The sequence below is a fragment of the Panulirus ornatus genome, chromosome 1 (genome assembly GCF_036320965.1).
Source record: "Panulirus ornatus isolate Po-2019 chromosome 1, ASM3632096v1, whole genome shotgun sequence".
NCBI classification, from domain to species: domain Eukaryota; kingdom Metazoa; phylum Arthropoda; class Malacostraca; order Decapoda; family Palinuridae; genus Panulirus; species Panulirus ornatus.
This window is the reverse complement of record NC_092224.1, coordinates 75,271,725-75,295,657: the sequence shown is the minus strand read 5'-3', so window position 1 is coordinate 75,295,657 and position 23,933 is coordinate 75,271,725. Positions and strand designations below refer to the sequence as shown.

The window sequence follows — 23,933 nt, the reverse complement described above, 5'->3', positions numbered from 1 at the left end:
ACAAGCAACATTTCATTGAGTATTAATGGGTTTTGATTGTAGATTAGATGAATGATAATCTGTGAAATTTTATTTTCTTATGTAAGTTTACACAATATTGATTTTAAAAGGCATTTTGAGTATTTTTTTACTATATATCATTATACAATTCAAACTAAGGTAATGATGGGTGATAACAGTGATGTTGAAATGCTAGAGTTTTCAGTGAGCATCACTACACTTGCAGGTGCCAGATTTTGAGTGAGACGTGTTTTTGGAGTGCTGGAATTGAAACATTTGATTGTATGGATAAATGCAAAAAAAATGCATAACAGGATTCAGTTAAGTTTTTTTAATATTTCTGTGGGTAAAGATATCGTTAAAGATGTCAGTTTCTACGTTCTGAAAACTAGAATATTGATGTGCAGTACCATGCTGCTTTTCAGTGTATTTTAGGCTTTATGATTATTCTCAGGACTTGAACAGTTTCTCACTATGCTCTCAGGACATGAAGAAATTCTCATTGCACCCTGAGCCAGACACCATTGAAGAAAGTGGCAGTGGGATTAGTCTTCGGCAGCTTGCTGTTTATGATGTTCAGGCTGCCTTAGTGGGAGATCCTTTCAACATTGAAGCCACTTACAAGTCTCGCCATATATATGGAATCATACCCCCACCCAATTTGCATGTCTCTCGATTTATTACAGGTAAAGCAAATTTAAAAATATCTATCTGTTTCATATCCCCACCTCTTACCTTCAAAGAAAGATGGCACACAAGATTTTCCACCTAATGTAAGATACTAATTTATTTGAGATTCATGGATATTCAGATTTGCCTTCATTTTAAGATGTAGAAAGATTGCTTGTCTTTGAGCTGATGATCATCTTGATAATCAGTTTAAGTACAGTATGATTTATTTTCTTTGATGGATGCATGTTAAAGGACATTATTGTCTATGGCCTGATAGTACAGGCAACTTGGACAACTGCTCAGCTAAAACAAGTAACTTGCTAAACCACTTCTTACTATCACTTGCCAGGTACTTTCTTATCAGTAACCAAGCTACCAAAACAAGCAGTTACTCCGCTTCCCCACACTATGGCAACTAGAAAAGGTCAGCTCACACCTGGCTGTCAGCCTTGATGTATTACATATCAAGTGAGCTGTGTAGTTATCAGCTGTATTAACTTTTTTTTTTCTTAGGCTCCAGTCACAGACAAAAGTCCATATCAAGGACAAGCCTTGATTGAATCGTAGAGAGGTGAATGAAAGGGAGGAAGAAGATACAAAGAATCAGATTTTAGAAGTAAAAAAAATATTGTCGTCATTTTAGAAGTAAAAAAATATTGTCTTCACTTCCCTTCTGTATTCCTCATAAGCATATATATTACTTACAGCAAAGTATGAAAAATGTAATTGATTTTTTTCTCAACTTTTTTATCACTTGCAGCAAATAATGAAAAAGTAATTGATCTCTTTCTCAACTTTTTTATCAAGGCAAAACCGTAATGTTTCCATATCTAGCATTAGTATTTCATAAAAATGATATCTGATTAGTGGAAAAATGAAGAATTATGTAAAGTATTTATGGTATGGTGCCTACTAGATGGCATAAATATCCTTAAGTATAAAAGGTATATTGCACCTTACACTTTGCATGAAAAAGATTAAAGAGCCATATTCTTACTCTCCTGTATGTTCAGGCCCTGATCACTCAAAACCTTTTTTACTCCATCTTTCCACCTTCCATCGCTTCTCCTTGTTCCCTCCACCTCTGACACATATATCGATACTCTTTGTCAATCTTTCCTCACTCATTCTCTCAATATGTCCAAACCATTTCAACACACCCTCTTCTGCTCTCTCAACCACAGTCTTTTTATTTCCACGCATCCCTCTTACCCTTTTATTACTTAATCAAACCACCTCACACCATATACTGTCTTCAAACATTTCACTACCAATACATCCACCCTCCTCCGTACAACCTTAACTATAGCCCATGCCTCACAACTATGTAACATTGTTGGAACTACTTTTCCTTCAAACATACCCATTTTTGTTCTGTAAGATAACGTTATCTCCTTCCACACATTCTTCATCACTCGTAGAACCTTCACCCCCTTCCCTACCCTTTGACTTTCTTCCATTTCCATGGTTCCATCAGCTGCTAAGTCCACTCCCAGATATCTAAAACACTTCACTTCCTCCAATTTTTCTCCATTCAAAGTTACATCCCAGTTAACTTTGCCTCAGCCCTACTGAACCTAAAAGCTTTGCTCTTATTCACATTTACTCTCAACTTTCTCCTTTCGCATACTTTTCCAAACTCAGTGACCAACCTCTGCAGTGCCTCACACGAATCAGCCACTAGAGCTGTATCATTGGCGAACAACTGTCTCGTATCCTAGGCCCTCTCATTCCCAATAGACTGTATACTCACTTCTCTCTCCAAAACTCTTACATTTACCTCCCTAACCATAAACAGATTAAACAACCGTGGGGACATCACACACTCTTGCCACAGACCAACATTCATTGGGAGCCAATCACTCTTCTCTCTTCCTACTCGAGCACATGCCTTACATTCTTGGTAAAAACTTTTCACTGCTTCTAGCAACTTACCTTCCTCACCATATACTTTTAAAACCTTCCACATAGCATCTCTATCAGCCCTATCATATCCCTTCTCCAGATCCATAAATGCTACAAACAAATTCATCTGTTTTTCTATGTATTTCCCATATACGTTCAAAGCAAACTCCTGAGCCACACATCCTCTAATACCACTTCAGAAACCACACTGCTCTTCCCCAATCTGATGCTCTGTACATGCCTTTACCCTCTCAATCAATACCCTCCCATATAATATCCCAGTAATACTTAACAAACTTATACCTTTGTAGTTTGAACTCTCACCTTTATCCCTCTTGTCTTTGTACATTGGCACTGTGCATGCATTCCACCAATCCTCAGGCACTTCACCATGGTTCATACATAATTGGATATCCTCACCAACCAATCAGCAACACAGTCACCCCTTTTTTAATAGATTCCACTGCAGTACCTTCCAAACCCACAATATCATAACTAATGAGGTTAGGAGGTGCTGCTACTGCGATACTGGCTCAAAATTGGGAAAAATTTGAATTTCAGTGCCTCAAGGGGATACTCTACTTTTCTGTAGTATCAAAGGCTCTCCCAATTTCTCGTGGTGATCTTGTTATTACACTCTTAGGTAGAACAGAAGGGGTAGGCATTGCCTATCTCCATCAGGGCAAAAGTGATAGTATTGTTTTTGAAATGCAGACAAATACTTGAGGTGTGCTGGGGTTTTAAATTTTTTAGACAATTTGGGAGCCCCACTGCCTCTAGGAAACAATGTGCTGGAGCTGCCCTCTTCCAGTGGCCTGTCAATGGCGAGGCACAAAAGGCTAAGAAGTGGCACTGGAGTCTACTTGTTATGCAGGGAGTAAAAGAGATGAGTGATGGAGGGTGATGGTGCTTAATGTAAATGGAATAACTGGTGAGGATAAAAGGAGGGAGCTTGTGGAGAAATTTAAAAGTTATAGTTTGGATGTGCGAGGAATGGAGGAAACCCATATCCTTCGGCAGGGTATGTAAAGTGAAAATGTAAATGAATGCAGGTTATGAGAGGGCATGGAAGGAGTAGTATGGACAGAAATTTAGGAAAATTTTCAGGGAAAAGTGAAATATGGATGTGTAAATATGCTATCACTGAGAATATGAGCATGGATGAAATGGCTGAAGAATAGTGTGGGTGAAAGGAAAGAGGGAATTGTAAAATATGCCTAGGTACATGTGTATGCACCTGTGAATATGAAAACTGTGTAAGATAAGGATGAAAAGAATTTTTGAGGTGGAGAGAAAGATAGTTGTAATGGGTGATATGAATGCAAAGGTTGGAGGTGATGAAACTAGTGAGATACTTTTTAGATGGGAAGTGCCTGGAATAAATGAGAAAGGGACTTCTCTTGTGGATGTTTGTGCTGAGAAGGGTGTAATCTTTGCAGACACAATTTTTCAGCACTAGATGATCCTTTGGTGTACATGGATGGAAGAGAAGAGCAAAAGGGTTTGAATGACTATGTGGCAGTAGATGAAAGGTTGAGAAAGGCTGTACTAGTTGCTTGAGTCATGAGAGGATTCTTTGGAGATTCTGCCCATTTCACAGTTCCCTTTGGGGTGAGGATTAGGGAGAAGTGGAGGTATGGTGTGAGGAAGAATGGAGAGGTAAAAGTGTTGACATGTGAGAAGATGAATCAGAAAGAATATAAGGAGGAGTATAAAAGGAGGGTGACTGAAAGTTTACATGAAAATGTAGTACATGTAGGGATGCAGTCGTGTGAATCAGGTGTTCAAGATGTTTAGAGAACTACTGTTAGAGGTTGTGGAATTAGTAGTTAGAAACATTGGTGAGAGATATAGGAAAAGAGGGAAATGCTTTATCAACAGACCAGACTGGAAATGCTCTGGAAGAGAGGAGGAAGGCATATGGCAAATTATTCAAAAGAATGTATCAATGGAAGTTCAGCAAAGGAGTAGGAAAGAATATAAGTTGTGTTAGCAGAATGTAAAGAAGCTGATACAGGAAGACACAGAAATAATAAATGAAGATTTTGGAACAAAGTTGAGTGAGAGGTTTAGGGAAAATAAGAAATTGTACTAGAAGGAAGTGAAAAAGGAAAGAGGTGGTTGTAAGAGTGGAAATGTTACTGTGAAAAATAATGAAGAGTTGCTGAATCAAAAGCAGGAAATGAAAGAAAGATGGAAAGAGTATTTTAAAGAACTTATGAATGTGGGAGAACATGAGGCAGCAGTATGAGTATGTAGAATGAAGGGAAGAGGATACAAGTGCAAGGGCCCATAGCAAGAAGTGAGGTAAAAAGGGCAGTAATGAGGCTGAAGATAGGAAATGCATCTGGAGTGGGAAAGTGTGATAGATTGGATGCATTTTATATGCAATTTAGCATGGAAACATAAGGTGGTGCCTAAGTATTGGGTAAAAGCTTTTATTGTTCCTTTATTCAAAGGAAAAGGTGGTAAGGATGTATGTAGCAATTACAAGGGAATAAGGTCGTTAGTATACAAGGGAAAGTGTATTGAAGTGTGTTCATTGATGGGGATTTTAGGAAAGTTAGGGGATTGTGTGGATCAGACTTTTTTTTTTTTTAATGACTGTGGTAAAGTATCTAGCGAAAGGTAAGAAGTTGCATGCAGTTTTATTGGATCTGGAGAAAGTGTTTGAGAAAGTCAAGTAGAATGTTCTATGAGATGTGTTAAGGATATATGGGTAGGTGGACAACTGTTAGATGGTGGGAAAGCCTACTATAGAGAATCAAATTCATGTGTAAGGGTGGATGGAGAGTGGAGCAAAAGTTTCAGTGTACATGTGGGTGTGAGGCAGGGCTGTGATGTCACTGTAACTTTTTAACATGTACATGGATGAGATAGTAAGAGAAATGAAAGCAGAACTTTTGGGAAAGGGGATGCAGAAATGGAGTGTGGTGGTGAAGTACGGTGGCTAGTGACAAGCCTGTTTACCAGAGATATTGTGCTGTTAGCTGGGAGTGAAGAGAGTTGCTGAAGGTTTCAAGTGTCTTTTATGATATGTGTAAGCATAAGTAGTTGAAGGTAAGTGCAAGTAAAACTAAAGTAATGATGTTTGAAAGGAGATAGATTGAGAAAATAGATTTTGCAAAACTGCGTGGGAGAAAAACTGGAAGAGAATTTGATTATTTAGGAGTTAGTATGGGGATACTGAAGGAGAGATAAGGGAGAGAGCAGTACAGGTTAGAAGAGTCACTGGGGTCCCTTAATAGAATAATGAAGGGTAGAGGTGAAAGTATAGACGAGAAGAATGGATTATGGGACAGCATAGTCCTCTCAAGCTTGACCTATGTAGCCAAAACATGGACATGGAATGAGTCACATAGGTAAAGAATCCAGGATGTGGAAATGAGCTAATTGAGAGGAGCATGTAATGTGACTAGATGAAATAAAGAAGGAAGTGAGGGGATGTATGAGAGATGTGGTATGGCAAGGAATGCAAGTGTAATGAATTGTGGAGTGGTAGAGTGAATGAAACATAATACTTTGAGGTGGTTTTTGCAAGTGGAAATAATGTAAGATGGAGAGTTTACAAGGAGAGTATATGATAGTACAATAAAGGGGTTGGTGTGAGAGGAAGACCACCTGTTACATGGGAAATTAGAGTGGAAGAGTACTAGCAGGAGAGAAATGGTGGAAGAATTCATAGAATGGTGTATGCAAGGGAGTCATGCAAGGACAGGGTTAAGTGGAGACTCTCTTGCCATGGGCACCCCCATGATGGGAGTTCCTGGAGGAAATTGGCATTAGAAATATAGACAGATATTGATAGATATGCCTATATTTATATATTATAATACGTGACACATTTGTGAGGCATATCCAGATCGTATACCATCTGTGAATAACATTGATAACAGTGAAAACAAAGTACATTGAAAAGAGAAAAAGAGATGGATGAATCATTGAATAAGTGGTGGCCATCAGCTAACTGAATCATTGTTTATGTATAAAGTTCTAAGTCAGCCACTACATGGGGCAGCACCTAACAGTACCATGGCACCACATCCTAGTTAGGAGAAGGTTGGCAATACACATGGGATGTACAAATTGTTTCTTTACAGCTGTGTACATCTTGTATTTCACAGTGAGAAGGAAAATTGTGTATTGCAACTTAAGTCATAATTTGTGATGAGAGGGTCAGGAGAAAAGGCCACTAATTAATTTCAGTAGAATATGATATTTCCTAATTATTTTCAAAGGGAAATGAGTTATGGTAGAGATTTCTGTTCATGTCAAGGTGTATTAGCAAAAACCACTAGCACTCAGTCTACATAAAGGCCTCAGAAGATACTACAAGTGATTTTAGCTGAGGAGCAGGAAATACATAATTTTTTGACAGTACATTAAAATTGATGTACTGCAATATTTGAGCTGATTACGCTGCCAGAAGTATGTCTACATAAAGGCCTCAGGAGATACAGTTGTTTTTAGCTGATGAGTAGGAAATACATGAATTTTCTGACAGCTTATTGAAATTCTGACAGTATATTTGAAATGGTTTGGTCACATGGAAAGAAAGAGTGAGGAAAGATTGACAAAGAGGATATATGTGTCAGAGGTGGAGGGAAGAAGTGGGAGACCAAATTGGAGGGGGAAAGATGGAGTGAAAAAGATTTTGAGTGATTGGGGCCTGAACATGCAGGAGGGTGAAAGGCATGCAAGGAATAGAGTGAATTGGAACGATTTAGTATACCGGGGTTGACGTGCTGTCAATGGATTGAACCAGGGCATGTGAAGCATCTGGGGTAAACCATGGAAAGTTTTGTGGGGCCTGGATGTGGAAAGGGAGCTGTGGTTTCGGTGCATTATACATGACAATTAGAGACTGAGTGTGAACGAATGTGGCATTTGTTGTCTTTTCCTAGCGCTACCTCATGCACATGCGGGGGGGAAGGGGTTGTTATTTCATGTGTGGTGGGGTGGCGATGGGAATGAATGGGGGCAGACAGTATGAATTATGTACATGTGTATATATGTATATGTTGAGATGTATTATTATTTTATTATACTTTGTCGCTGTCTCCCGCGTTTGCGAGGTAGCGTAAGGAAACAGACGAAAGAAATGGCCCAACCCCCCCCCATACACATGTATATACATACGTCCACACACGCAAATATACACACCTACACAGCTTTCCATGGTTTACCCCAGACGCTTCACATGCCTTGATTCAATCCACTGACAGCACGTCAACCCCGGTATACCACATCGCTCCAATTCACTCTATTCCTTGCCCTCCTTTCACCCTCCTGCATGTTCAGGCCCCGATCACACAAAATCTTTTTCACTCCATCTTTCCACCTCCAATTTGGTCTCCCTCTTCTCCTCGTTCCCTCCACCTCCGACACATATATCCTCTTGGTCAGTCTTTCCTCAATGATTCTCTCCATGTGACCAAACCACTTCAAAACACCCTCTTCTGCTCTCTCAACCACGCTCTTTTTATTTCCACACATCTCTCTTACCCTTACGTTACTCACTCGATCAAACCACCTCACACCACACATTGTCCTCAAACATCTCGTTTCCAGCACATCCATCCTCCTGCGCACAGCTCTATCCTTAGCCCACGCCTCGCAACCATACAACATTGTTGGAACCACTATTCCTTCAAACATACCCATTTTTGCTTTCCGAGATAATGTTCTCGACTTCCACACATTCTTCAAGGCCCCCAGAATTTTCGCCCCCTCCCCCACCCTATGATCCACTTCCGCTTCCATGGTTCCATCCGCTGCCAGATCCACTCCCAGATATCTAAAACACTTCACTACCTCCAGTTTTTCTACATTCAAACTCACCTCCCAATTGACTTGACCCTCAACCCTACTGTACCTAATAACCTTGCTCTTATTCACATTTACTCTTAACTTGAGATGTATAGGGGTGTATATGTGCGTGTGTGGACGTGTATGTATATGCATGTGCATGTGGGTGGGTTGGGCCAGTCTTTTGTCTGTTTCCTTGTGCTACCTCGCTAACGCGGGAGACAGCGACAATGTATAATAGATAAATAAATATATTGAAATTCTTGAAATTGATGTTATGTGATATTTGAGCTGATTACACTGCCAAAAGTATGTGTACTTAAAGTCAGTTGTTGTTCGCTGATGACACAGCGCTGGTGGCTGATTCATGTGAGAAACTGCAGAAGCTGGTGACTGAGTTTGGTAAAGTGTGTGAAAGAAGAAAGTTAAGAGTAAATGTGAATAAGAGCAAGGTTATTAGGTACAGTACAGTTGAGGGTCAAGTCAATTGGGAGGTAAGTTTGAATGGAGAAAAACTGGAGGAAGTAAAGTGTTTTAGATATCTGGGAGTGGATCTGGCAGCGGATGGAACCATGGAAGCGGAAGTGAATCATAGGGTGGGGGAGGGGGCGAAAATCCTGGGAGCCTTGAAGAATGTGTGGAAGTCGAGAACATTATCTCGGAAAGCAAAAATGGGTATGTTTGAAGGAATAGTGGTTCCAACAATGTTGTATGGTTGCGAGGCATGGGCTATGGATAGAGTTGTGCGCAGGAGGATGGATGTGCTGGAAATGAGATGTTTGAGGACAATGTGTGGTGTGAGGTGGTTTGATCGAGTAAGTAACGTAAGGGTAAGAGAGATGTGTGGGAATAAAAAGAGCGTGATTGAGAGAGCAGAAGAGGGTGTTTTGAAATGGTTTGGGCACATGGAGAGAATGAGTGAGGAAAGATTGACAAAGAGGATATATGTGTCGGAGGTGGAGGGAACGAGAAGTGGGAGACCAAATTGGAGGTGGAAAGATGGAGTGAAAAAGATTTTGTGTGATCGGCGCCTGAACATGCAGGAGGGTGAAAGGAGGGCAAGGAATAGAGTGAATTGGATCGATGTGGTATACCGGGGTTGAAGTGCTGTCAGTGGATTGAATCAGGGCATGTGAAGCGTCTGGGGTAAACCATGGAAAGCTGTGTAGGTATGTGTATTTGCGTGTGTGGACATATGTATATACATGTGTATGGGGGTGGGTTGGGCTATTTCTTTCGTCTGTTTCCTTGCGCTACCTCGCAAACGCGGGAGACAGCGACAAAGCAAAAAAAAAAAAAGAAAAAAAAAATTATGTGATGTTAGGTGTTTTGATCAAATTAAGAATAAAAGTGTAAGTGAGAGGTGTGGTAATAAGAAGAGTGTGGTTGAGAAAGCTGAAAAGGGTGTGCGGAAATGCTTTGGACATATGGAGATTAGGAGCACAGAAAGGTTGACAAACAGGGTATATGTCACAGATGTGGAGGAGAAAAGGAAAAGGGGGAGATCAAACTGGAGATGGAAGGATGGCCGAAAAATGTTTCGAGTGGTTGAGGCCTGGACATGCAGGGGGGTGAAAGGTATGCATGGAATGGAGCGAGTTGGAATGATTTACTATACAGGGAGTAATATTTTGTCAGTGGACAAAGTCAGGCAAGTGAAGTGGCCAGGGGAACATTAGAAAGGCCTGTAGGACTTGGTTGTATATAGGGGCTGTGGTTTCAGTGCATTGCACATGACAGGTAGAGAATGGGTACAAGTGAATGCAGCCTGTTTTCATCTGCTCCTAGTGCTACCTTGCTAATGCAAGAAATGCAGACAAATATGAAAAAAGAAAAAGATGATTGCATCTGGCCATGCATCTGGATGTAATATAAACATGGCATTTCCTCTTGTACTTTTCTACCTATTGAGTCTTTTTCTAAGTATTGAAAATTTTCTGGTGTGAAATAGTATCTTGACACTCCCTAATTGAGTAAGAGCCCAGCATGTATGTTTTGCCAGTGACATGGAAAATCAGTCAGTTTTAATGTAAAATTGAATGTGTTTTGTGGTTTGAATGAAGTGGATGAGGTTATGTCAGTAAACACTTTATTTTACCCAGTTACAATCTTTAATGTGTTATTTTACTCTATTACAATCTTTAATTTGTTATATTACTCTATTACAATCTTTAATGTGTTCAGTTAACCCACAAAACAGCACACTGTACTGTATCTGTTGATATCTCTGATGCCTGTTTCCTCTGGGAACTCCCTCAATAGGTTCACCACAGCAAGAGGTCATAACAGATGTGTTTGAGTAGATACATCTAGAAATATTAAGAGACTGATAAACAGGTCCTTTCTATTGAAAACATGCATTAAAATTTGTAACCTACATATTTGTGCAGATGCTGTAGCATTGACATAGTTTGTTTGTCCATGCATCTAAATATGATATAAATGAACATGGCATCTCCTCATGCACTTTTCCTCCTCCTGTTTTGTTTTAACTAATTAGTGAAGGTTTTCTCACTTGAAATGATATTTTATCATCCTGAAATAAGCAAGAGCCCAGCATCTAGTACTTTTACCTGTGGCATGGAATAACTGTTAGTCTTAACATAAAACAAATGTGTTATGAGAGTGGATGAAGTCCTGTTGATAAGAATTTCTTTAATTTGCCACATGATAGTAATTTTTAATGTATTAAAGTAACTCAAATATACATGATGATAATTTTTAATGTATTCAAATAACTCACAGAACTGCAAACTGTACTGTATGTGAAAAAATATGTCCTGTACATCATGATACTTAAGTCTTTTATTGCATATAACTGCAAGAGTTTTGGAGAGGGGGGGTGAGTATGTAGTCTGTTGGGGATGAGAGGGCCTGGGAAGGAATCAGTTATTGTTTGCCGATGATATAACACTGGTGGCTCATTCAAATGAGAAACTGCAGAAGTTGGTTGCTGAGTTTGGAAAAGTTTGTGAAAGGAGAAAGTTGAGAGCAAATGTGGATAAAAGTAAGGTTATTAGGTTCAGCAGGGTTGAGGGACAAGTTAGTTGGGATGTAGATTTGAATGGAAAAAAATTGGAGGAAGTGAAGTGTTGTAGATATCTGGGAGTGGACTTAGTGGAAGTGAGTCACAGGTTGGGGAGGGGGCAAAGGTTCTGAGAGCAATGAAGAATGCATGGAAAGAGAGAACATTATCTCGGAGAGCAAAAATGAGTGTTTGAAGGGATAGTAGTTCCAGCAATATTATATTGTTGCAAGGCCTGGGCTATAGATAGGGTTGTACGGAGAAGGGTGGATGTGTTGGAAATGAAATGTATGAGGACAGTATGTGGTGTGAGGTGGCTGGATCAAATAAGTAATGAAGGGGTAAGACAAGTGTGTGGTAATAAAAAGAGTGTGGTTGAGAGAGCAGAAGAGGGTGTTTTGAAATGGTTTGGACATATGGAGAGGATGAGTGAGGAAAGATTGACAAAGAGGATATATGTGTCTGAGGTGGAAGGAACAAGAAGCAGGAGACTAAATTGGAGGTGGAAGCATGGAGTGAAAAAGATTTGAGCAATTGGGGCCTGAACAAACAGGAGGGTGAGAGATGTGCAAGGTATAGAGTGAATTGGAACGATGTGCTGTACTGGGGTTGATGTACTGTCCGTGGACTGAACCAGGGCATGCAAAACGTCTGGGGTAAACCATGGAAAGACCTGTGGGGCCTGGATGCGGATAGGGAGCTGTGTTTTTGATGCATTACACATGACAGCTAGAGACAGTGTTAACGAATGTGGCTTTTTTTTGTTTGTTTTTTTGTCTGTTTTCCTGTCATTATCTTATTATCTTGCTGAAGCAGGGGTAGTGATACTGTTTTCTGTGGGGCAGGGTGGTGCTAGGAATGGATGAAAGCAAGTGAGTATGAATATGTTTGTATGTATATATGTATTTGTCTGTCTATGTGTATGTATATGTGTATATGTTGATTTGTATATGTATATGTACGTGTGTGGGCGTTTATGTATATATAAGTATGTGTATTTGAGAGGATGGGTTGTTCTTTGTCTGTTTCGTGGGGCTACCTCGCTAACGTAAGAAATAGCAATCAAGTATGATAATTATAATTTCAAACACTGTAACTTTTGTGTAGAGTTCGTCTGTCCATGCTCTCAAATTTGATTTATGCAAAGAACATGCGCATCAGTGCTCCCAGGCTCTCCTCTACCAATTTTCATATTAATGACTTATATTTAAGTAAATATAGGAAGCACTGGATAAAACAGTTTTCTGGATAACTTTAGTTATGTTAATGTGACCACACATGGTAAAACACTTATCCATGTAAGTTTAGTTGACCCACTTCTATCAGTTTGCAAATGACAATTAGTTTCATTGATAAGATGTGCAGTTAATTTTTATGCAGTCTTGGTAGAAAACTATAATGTATGTTGTACCTTTACATTTCATAACTGGAATACATACCCCAAAAATTCTTAGCCATTACTCTTGATTGTTTTCTCAGTTTTCAATTTTTATTTCTTCATGATTAGGATATGGACAGGAGAGTGGAAGCATCACCGTCAAGTTTACCAACACAGGATCGGAGGCCTTGTCTTTGGTATACCTGGAAGTTCTGCCATGGTATTTGCGGCTCTTCCTTCACACCTCTCATTCACATGATCAGATGCAGTCATGTATGTCTTTGGTAGATATGCTTGTTATTCATGTAGGCAGTTGTGAATTTACCAGATGCTTAAGTTACTAAGGAAAGGAAGGAATGTTTTAAGTGACAGATCAAAATGATAGGGGAAGCTTGCTTGAATTTTAAGTGTTTTGGTTTGAAGTAAAAAGAATAGTTGTTAATGAAAAATTCTCTTCAATACTCACCAGTACCATGTTTAAGATTTGATGTGGGCAGAACTAAAGGCAGTATCAATAACACTGGATGGGCAACTTATTTAAAGAAACGGAATTGATTTAGCTCTCTGATTTTTTTCTCCTTTGTATGATGTTCATAGCTTGCAGGTCTAAAATCCTGTAAATGTGACCTCATGAAAAACCATATAGATCATATATCAATGGAGATCAAGTTATCAGAATGGGAAAGTGTTGCCAGTACATTGAGAACCTGCAGTAATCTTATTAACTCAGATGCAGTCATATGGTGTGCAGTTTTATATTAATATTTTTGTTTGGTGCAAGTGTTACAAAGTTGAGGTAGAAGAGTTGGAGGAATAATTTCAGGGAAGAACTGAAGAAATTGCAGATACTGAGTTCAGATGATACAGCCATTGTAGAATCAAACCCAGATATGGTGGTTGTGATTCTTGGTTCTGCTGCATATTTCAAGAGTTTTAAGGGTTTTAAATGAACCTGCTATGTAGAGCAGCTTTGTGGGCTTATTTCATAGCTTTAGAACTCTTGGAATATGCTGTGAAACCAAGAATCACAAAGGGAAGCATTCCCCTCTGTTATGCTGGTAGAAAGAAAATTTTCTGTAGAAACTTTAGGTACCAATCAGGACAAATAAATAGGATTCATTTTGACGAAAGTAATGAAGAATAGTGCATGCCTATGCTGCATGATGTTGACCAAACTTAATCAGCCATCTATTGCTTTAATTCCTAGTGATAAACCACATACCTCACTGTGTGATGTAAAGAGGGGAGCATGATATAACTTTTATTGGAAAAATTAGTAGGAACTCCTTTATATGTGAGAATGCCATAAACAGTCAAGAAGGAACTGCATGCTTAACTTGCAAAGGAAGCTCTCATATCAATTGTGCAAATATAATCTGCAACATGATTAAAATTATTAGAAGTACTCTACAGGGAAATGATACGACATGGCCTTATGCTGCAGAACTCATATCCATCTTGCATTTGGATATATTAATTTGAAATTTGAACCTGTTAAAGAAGAGTTCACAGGAGCATTATCCTAAAACTGTTAAAAGTGACCAAGTTGCAAGGCATCACTCCCACCTTGCCCACAAACAAGATTACAGAAATAGGAGATGCTGTTATGGAGAGTGATATAGTAGGCTCATAGGCTCTGACACAGCTACCGGGAGAGAGTCAAGGAATACTATGGATACCAACTTAGACTTGGAAAGAGAGGGAGAATCCATTGTGGAAACTGACAGTATGAGTGGAGGCCAGGAATCTTCATGCACAGTCATGATCACAGCTATGTCCTATCCTTGATGGGTATGGACGTGTGTCAACAGCTTTCTGGTGCTTCTTTCTTTTCTTTTAAACTATTCGCCATTTCCCGCGTTAGTGAGGTAGCGTTAAGAACAGAGGACTGGGCCTTTTTTTGGAATATCCTCACCTGGCCCCCTCTGTTCCTTCTTTTGGAAAATTAAAAAAAAACGAGAGGGGAGGATTTCCAGCCCCCGCTCCCTCCCCTTTTAGTCGCCTTCTACGACACGCAGGGAATACGTGGGAAGTATTCTTGCTCCCCTATCCCCAGGCAGAAGTTAACTACCAACATCATTTACAATCTTCCCTCTCTTCTCACCACCGTCACCAGCCTAATAATTGGATTATGCCTGATTGGATATACCATCCTTGCACAAGATTGTCACCTTTTCATGAATTTGATAGTGAACAAGAACATGGATAACTCTACTAATAAATTAGTGAACCAGTGACTTGGTGAGAAAGTTATCAAGTTTAGAGGGTCAAAGCTGCTGTCACACATTGTAAACACCATGACACTGACATACACCCATGTCAGCATAATCCTCATACCCATCCAATGTCCCACCACATGAACCTAGAAATGTTTATGCCATCTTCATTCTACCCTCACCTATGCCTCCCAGCTTTGTCCTCCTCCTTTACAGCTACACAGAGGGACCAGATGGAAAGAGTGCAGAATCATTCTAAGCGTGTCATACACCGCTTACCAAAAAACCTCAATCTCACTGAACTTGCCCACCCTCAGACAACTCACACAGCAGTTTAGCAATAAACTGCTTACACACCCATCACTGAGACCTTGTCTTCCCAAGTCACTGCCATCAGTCACTGTAGTTGCCTTATACCATCTAGTGCTTGTACAGACAAACACAAGAATACTCCTATACCCCCTTTGTGAACATCATATAAAACAAGTGTACAGCTAAGCACACAAATATATTAGTTTTCTTTAAAATATGTGTATATTTTTTACTGTAACTCATCCAACATGACACTGTTCATCACTTATGTTCACCATTAAGTACGTAATGTGTGTCAACTACAGTATTACTGTAAGTCATCTGTCATCTAACTATTTAGCATTTAATGCTCTACTAATCATCACTAAATACTAAATGTAAAATCAATAGAACTGTCTGTAAAACTTCCTTTATATCTTCCACTTTGAGTATGTAGATGCACATCGCTCTTGTGCTTATCCATTGCATAGAAGTATCCAGCCCTACCTTGATCTTGAACTCTCTGTGATTAATTAGTAAGTGTTATGACATCCCAGTTCTGCTGTATCTCTCAACTGTGTATTTTCAACCGAATAGCTGCCTAATTCAATAAACCATTCATTATTGTTATTTTTTGATGTTTGTTCATCATTTTCTGTGGTAGTAATGTTGCATCAAGAATGGATGAAAAAAGGCTGCATTCCCTTCATCCATTTTCTAGCTATAATGAGCATTGCACCAAAACTACAGCCCCATATCCATAGCCAAGGCCTACAGATCTTTCCACAGTTTACCCTGTCTGCTTCACATGCCCTAGTTCATTCCATTGACAACATGTCAACCCCTGGATACCACATCATTCCAGTTCAGTTTTTCCCATGAATTATTATTTTTATTTTTTTTTATTTTTATTTATTTTTTTTCAAACTATTCGCCATTTCCCGCGTTAGCGAGGTAGCGTTAAGAACAGAGGACTGGGCCATTGAGGGAATATCCTCACCTGGCCCTCTTCTCTGTTCCTTCTTTTGGAAAATTAAAAAAAAAAAAAATTGAGAGGGGAGGATTTCCATCCCCCCGCTCCCTCCCCTTTTAGTCGCCTTCCACGACACGCAGGGAATACGTGGGAAGTATTCTTTCTCCCCTATCCCCAGGGATATTATTACTATTATTTTCATTTTTTTTTTTTTTTTCTTTTTTTTTTTTTTGCTGCTGTCTCCCGCGTTTGCGAGGTAGCGCAAGGAAACAGACGAAAGAAATGGCCCAACCCACCCCCATACACATGTATATACATACGTCCACACACGCAAATATACATACCTACACAGCTTTCCATGGTTTACCCCAGACGCTTCACATGCCTTGATTCAATCCACTGACAGCACGTCAACCCCGGTATACCACATCGCTCCAATTCACTCTATTCCTTGCCCTCCTTTCACCCTCCTGCATGTTCAGGCCCCGATCACACAAAATCTTTTTCACTCCATCTTTCCACCTCCAATTTGGTCTCCCTCTTCTCCTCGTTCCCTCCACCTCCGACACATATATCCTCTTGGTCAATCTTTCCTCACTCATTCTCTCCATGTGACCAAACCATTTCAAAACACCCTCTTCTGCTCTCTCAACCAAGCTCTTTTTATTTCCACACATCTCTCTTACCCTTACGTTACTTACTCGATCAAACCACCTCACACCACACATTGTCCTCAAACATCTCATTTCCAGCACATCCATCCTCCTGCGCACAACTCTATCCATAGTCCACGCCTCGCAACCATACAACATTGTTGGAACCACTATTCCTTCAAACATACCCATTTTTGCTTTCCGAGATAATGTTCTCGATTTCCACACATTCTTCAAGGCTCCCAGAATTTTCGCCCCCTCCCCCACCCTATGATCCACTTCCGCTTCCATGTTTCCATCCGCTGCCAGATCCACTCCCAGATATCTAAAACACTTTACTTCCTCCAGTTTTTCTCCATTCAAACTCACCTCCCAATTGACTTGACCCTCAACCCTACTGTACCTAATAACCTTGCTCTTATTCACATTTACTCTTAACTTTCTTCTTCCACACACTTTACCAAACTCAGTCACCAGCTTCTGCAGTTTCTCACATGAATCAGCCACCAGCGCTGTATCATCAGCGAACAACAACTGACTCACTTCCCAAGCTCTCTCATCCCCAACAGACTTCATACTTGCCCCTCTTTCCAAAACTCTTGCATTCACCTCCCTAACAACCCCATCCATAAACAAATTAAACAACCATGGAGACATCACACACCCCTGCCGCAAACCTACATTCACTGAGAACCAATCACTTTCCTCTCTTCCTACACGTACACATGCCTTACATCCTCGATAAAAACTTTTCACTGCTTCTAACAACTTGCCTCCCACACCATATATTCTTAATACCTTCCACAGAGCATCCCTATCAACTCTATCATATGCCTTCTCCAGATCCATAAATGCTACATACAAATCCATTTGCTTTTCTAAGTATTTCTCACATACATTCTTCAAAGCAAACACCTGATCCACACATCCTCTACCACTTCTGAAACCACACTGCTCTTCCCCAATCTGATGCTCTGTACATGCCTTCACCCTCTCAATCAATACCCTCCCATATAATTTGCCAGGAATACTCAACAAACTTATACCTCTGTAATTTGAGCACTCACTCTTATCCCCTTTGCCTTTGTACAATGGCACTATGCACACATTCTGCCAATCCTCAGGCACCTCACCATGAGTCATACATACATTAAATAACCTTACCAACCAGTCAACAATACAGTCACCCCCTTTTTTAATAAATTCCACTGCAATACCATCCAAACCTGCTGCCTTGCCGGCTTTCATCTTCCGCAAAGCTTTTACTACCTCTTCTCTGTTTACCAAATCATTATTATTATTAATGTTATTTTAAAGAGATGGAGACACTGATTTAGGTATGGAAGGAGAAGGAGAAAGTGGAGGCCAGGACACTTCAAGCACAGACATAATCACAGAAAGAGACAGAGACTCAGGTATGGAAGGAGATGGAGGAGAAAGTGGAGGCCAGGAAACTATCTTAGGCCTTCCCAAGGATATGGAGAGTTTGAGATATGATGCAATGAAAAACAAGAAATTTTCAGGATGTTCGAAGTTTGTAGACAATGACATATTTTACTGGAAAAAATATAACTATGTACCCCCCCAGAAAATGTTTGGATTGACTTAAGAAAAGTAAATGCTGCTTTGGGGAAGGATACAACTTTTACCACTCAGATTGTGCAAATCATCATGAGAGTGTAGGCACTGCCTAAATGACTACTGCAAAGACTACCACATATAACAATGAGACATATCCCTAATGCAAGTCACAGTACATGCTCTCTTTCAGACCTGATATGATCAAACAAAACAAAGGTAGGGGAGAACAGCCAGAGGAGAAAATGGCACTGCTCTCCCTTTACAAAATGAAAAAGGAACTTAAAGCATTCAACCAAGCTCAGCAGAACGAAGCATATTAACTTCCATAATAACACAAACAACTATATATGCCAGCACACAGGGACACAAATTACATTTCTGGCCTTTACTGAAACACATTAAAGACCAAATGAAGAGTGAAGTCTAGATCCCAAATTAAAACCTGCATTGATGAAATAGGACTAGATGATCATGTGGAGAAGTTGAACTGTATATTATGGATATTCTTATAACAACTGAGCTCATGCACTCCTCAAATGATGTATTAGAAGCACTTGCTGCTAAGATTGAAAACCAAAACCTGGTCATTATATTAATCAATAAGGCACCAGATGCAAAGCCACAAGAATTTAAAGAGCAATTAAGAAACATAGAATAATGTCTTGATCTCTATGGAAACCTAGTCTCAGGAATACTTATCATAAAATAATTCAACCTGCCATACATAAAGTTGTTGCTGAAACTCCCAACACCAGAGGTAGCTCAGATACTTCAAACTTATTGATGTTAAAATGGATGACTTTTGAACTGGAAGAGTCACGTTAGCAATATCATCAAATCTTCCTCATACTGACCATACCTAATCAGCCATCTGAATTAATAGGTGTCCCACCAGTTGAGCTCAGGAATGCCTGAACCATCATTCTACCTAAAGTCACCTAAGGCTCTCCAGATTGGTCCTCCTCACTAACAGCTACACATAGGGAGTGCAGAATCATGACCAGTCCTTCACACACCACCTACCTTGAGGCCCTCATCTCACTGAACCTGTCTGCCATCTCCATCTAACACCGGCAGCTCATACAGCATCTTGGCAATAAACTACTGAAACATCCGTCACAGAGATCTCCTACCCCCTTGACACCCCTCCACCAAGGACTGCCATTCACCATCACAATTGACTTGTTCCAATCAGAGCTCTTACAGACAGATATTAGAACAGTCCTATGCCCACCATTGTGAACTTCATAAATGCTTATGAACAAGTGTGCAGCTACATATGTTAAAGATATGATCACTTTGGTGCTCCAAACATGCAGAAAAGACCCAAGGTAGAACAAGGAACAAGAGCATTCTAGATGGGGCAAAAAAAGACATGATTATCAACTTTTTAGATACCCACAGCTCACCCAGCAGAGGAAAGAAAACTTAACAAATAACCAATGTCAACCCCAGTATACCACTTAGTTCCAGTTCACTCTATTCCTTGCATGCCTTCCACCCTCCTGTATTTTCAGGCCCCAAACACTCAAAGCCCATTTCTCCTTGTTCCCTCCATCTCTGACACATATATCCTCTTTGTCAAGCTTTCCTCACTTATTCTCTCCATGTGTCCAAACCATTTCAACACACCCTCTTCTGCCCTCTCAACCACACTCTTTTTATCACCACACATCTCTCTTACCCTTTCATTACTTACTCGATCAAACCACCTCACACCACATTTCCAACACATCTACCTTCCTCCACACAACCCTGTCTATAGCCGTACCTCGCAACCATATAACATTGTTGGAACCACTGTTCCTTCAAACATACCCATTTTTGCTCTCCAAGATAACGTTCTTGCCTTCCACACGTTCTTCAGTGCTCCCAGAACCTTTGCCCCCTCCCCCACCCTGTGACTCACTTCAACTCCCATGGTTCCATCCGCTGCTAAGTCCACTCCCATATATCTAAAACACTTCACTTCCTTCAGTTTTTCTCCATTCAAACTTACCTCCCAATTAGCTTGTCCCTCAACCCTACTGAACCTAACAAACTTGCTCTTATTCACATTTACTCTAAACCTTCTTCTTTCACACACTTTACCAAACTCAGTCACCAACTTCTGCAGTTTCTCACCCGAATCAGCCACCAGCACTTTATCATCAGTGAACAACTGGCTCACTTCCCAAGCCCTCTCATGCACAACAGACTGCACACTTGCTCCTCTCTCCAAAACTCTTGCATTCACCTCACTAACCACCTCATCCATAAACAAATTAAACAACCATGGAGTCATCACGCACCCCTGCCACAAACCAACATTCTCTGGGAACCAGTCACTTTCCTCTCTTCCTACTCAAACACGTGCCTTACATCCTTGGTAAGACCTTTTCACTGCTTCTAGCAGCTTTCCTCTCACACCGTATATTCTTAATATCTTCCACAAAGCACATCAGCATTATCATGTGCCTTCTCCTGATCCATAAATGCTACATGCAAATCCATCTGTTAACATATTTCTCACATACATCCTTCAAAGCACACACTTGATCCACACATCCTCTACCACTTCTGGAACCACACTGCTTTTCCCAATTCTGATGCTCTGTACTTGCCTTTACCCTCTCAATCAGTACTGTATTATAATTCAACTAAAGGAGGTGTTGACATTGTAGATAAGCAAGTTCATACATACAGTGTTAAATACACAAGCAAGATATGGCATGTTCCTGTTTGGTGTAATTTGGTTGATCTGGCATGCTGCAATGTATTTGTTCTCTGCACGTGCATGTTTGTGGATCATCACAGGGGTAAGAGTCACAGAAGTTGACTTTTTCTTTCTGAACTGGGCATGGCTTTGAGTCACAAGTACAGGGAATGCTGGTGCTGCTTTGTGCAGTTCAGGACAGGACTGTGTTACTGCATCTCTTTCTTCAAAGAAACATTCAAGATGTTCATTGTGCCCAAGGAATAAAAATTAAAAAAAAAATGTTCAAAATGCAAGTTGTATTGTGAATTTGTTTGCTCTGAATATTATTTTGTAACATCACTCGTGTGGTGGAGTAGACCTCACGATGGCATTCCATGTTGATTTAAAGGAGACAAGTTTCCATTTATAAGTTACTGTCTTTTGTGTTAAATTTATAGTATTTTGCTTCAAAGTTATTTTAGTTTTTGCACTTGTATGATATAGATGCACCCATTACACCTAATTTATATATTTTTTTTTTTTTTTTTTCGCTGTCTCCCGCGTTTGCGAGGTAGCGCAAGGAAACAGACAAAAGAAATGGCCCAACCCACATATATATACATACATGTCCACACACGCAAATATACATACCTATACATCTCAATGTAAACATATATATACACACACACAGACATATACATATATACCCATGCACACAATTCACACTGTCTGCCTTTATTCATTCCCATTGCCACCCCGCCACACACGGAACAAATATTATACTGAGAGATATTGGATGGGGTCAAATTGATCCCAGTCATGCAGTGATGTTGATCAGAAATGTCATGCATCCACAGGTTTAAGCATTCAGTAACATTGGTATTGAAAATTTCTTTACAGTAGTGCCAGCACTACCGATGAGAGGAACGGGACCAAAATGTAGAGGTCACCAAGTTAATCTGGACTGTACTAAATTTTTCTCTACCAATGACATTATTGATGCGAGGAATAAGCTCCCAGAAAATATTGTTCTGAGCAACACCCTTAATATCTTTGAAATTAGGCTTGATCATGACTTGTCTTTCTCCAGTATTAAATAATTCATTAAGTCACTCATTCATAACATAGTGGTATATCATGCTACCTCATCAACCATAGATCTCTCCTTGGCCATGTTGTGGTAACATACCAGCATTGATTAACCCATGTCACATGCTTTGAGAGAGTAAGAAAGAATTACTGCATCATTTCTTCCATCAGGAATAACATAAAAATGTTAAGTCAAGAGGCTGGAACTCAGATTTATCCTCACTGTTGTCTCTACAACAAAAGTAAAGGGAGGCATGATATTGGTGATGGGATGCATGACATATTCATGTTCATTCTACCAAAAGACTCTTATGAAAATTTCCATCAAGTTTATTAAACCTAAAAGGTATTTTTCTCTACCCGTATTCCATCTGGCATGTTGCTGAAGAGAGTGGAGGATGGGGAGAGAGCCTTTGTTTGGCTGTTCTTTTCTGCTGCTCTTTTAAGGGAACTGCATTTTTTCCAGACCACTGCACTTAGACCTTAAGGTCTGTGTATCTATGTAGCTTTATATAAATCTCCCCTCATTGACACATACACACTTTACACCCTTGATGAAAATTTTTCACTGGTTCTAGCAGGTTTTCTCCCACACCTTTGTTTTTAGAACCTTCCATAAGGCATCTTTATCAACCTTATCATATGCTTTCTCCAGATCTATAAATGCCACTTACAGATCTTTTAGTTTCTCTACGTATTTCTCGCATACATTTTTTAAAGCGAACACTTGTTCCTCGGAGTGTCTATCACTTATGAAAACACATTGCTCCTCTCCAATGTGCTATTCTGTATATACCTTTACCCTCAATCAATACTCTTCCTTACAACTTATCAGGTATAGTCAATAAACTTTTTTCTCTGTAGTTTGAATTTTTACCGTTATCCCCCTTGCCTTTTTACATTGTACATGCATTCTACTGATCCTACAGCACATCACTGTAATCCATACATACACTGAAAATCCTAACTAACCAATTAACAAGCAGTCACCCTCTTTCTTAAGAAATTCTACTGCAACACCATCCACAACAGCCACCATGCCACATTTCATCTTACATAAGACTTTTACCACCACTTCTATCTTTACTAAACCACTTTCCATGATTCTTCTATCATGCATACCACCCAGACCCAGCCACCTTACATCTGCCACCCTGTTATCAGTCACATTCAACAGCCTTCAAAATACTCACTTCATCTCCTCACTTTATCATTACCTGTTACCATATCCTCATTTGTTCTCTTGTTTTCACACACTATTAAGTATTAACCTCTTCCCAAAATATCTTATTTTTCCTGAAATTTGCTGATATTCACTCACCACAAGTAACATCCGCCCACTTCCTCAACCCCTGCACCTTCCTCTTGACTTCCTGCTGCTCTCTCTCATAATCCCAATTATTTGGACTTCTTCATCATAAGTACCAGCCAATACCTCTTTCTCTAGAATGTTACTTCTTCATTCTATCACTTGCTACCCTTTGTAACCTGCCAACCCTCTTCCTTGCACATACAAGATGCATCTCTAGTACATGCCAGCCTTACCTCCCTAAATACCTCCCATTCCTTACTCACTCCCCTAGGTTCATTTGCTCTCACCTTTTGGCATTCTGCAATCAGTCTCTCTGGCTGTTATTTCTTCTTTTCCGCATTCACTTAATCTCA

At 39.9% G+C, this 23,933-nt stretch overlaps 1 protein-coding gene across 2 annotated transcripts in view; it reads left to right on the top strand.

The window, feature by feature from the left end:
• PIG-T (phosphatidylinositol glycan anchor biosynthesis class T) overlaps positions 1 to 23,933 on the top strand; it is a 91,179-nt gene that overhangs the window by 53,017 nt on the left and 14,229 nt on the right. The window contains exons 7-9 of one of the 2 annotated variants that reach the window (XM_071663961.1): positions 485 to 686; positions 1,022 to 1,096; positions 12,918 to 13,061. In XM_071663961.1, coding sequence (XP_071520062.1) covers positions 485 to 686; positions 1,022 to 1,096; positions 12,918 to 13,061 — 421 coding nt within the window. The remainder of the gene's footprint in view (positions 1 to 484; positions 687 to 1,021; positions 1,097 to 12,917; positions 13,062 to 23,933) is intronic. The other variant, XM_071663970.1, reaches the window with a different exon arrangement.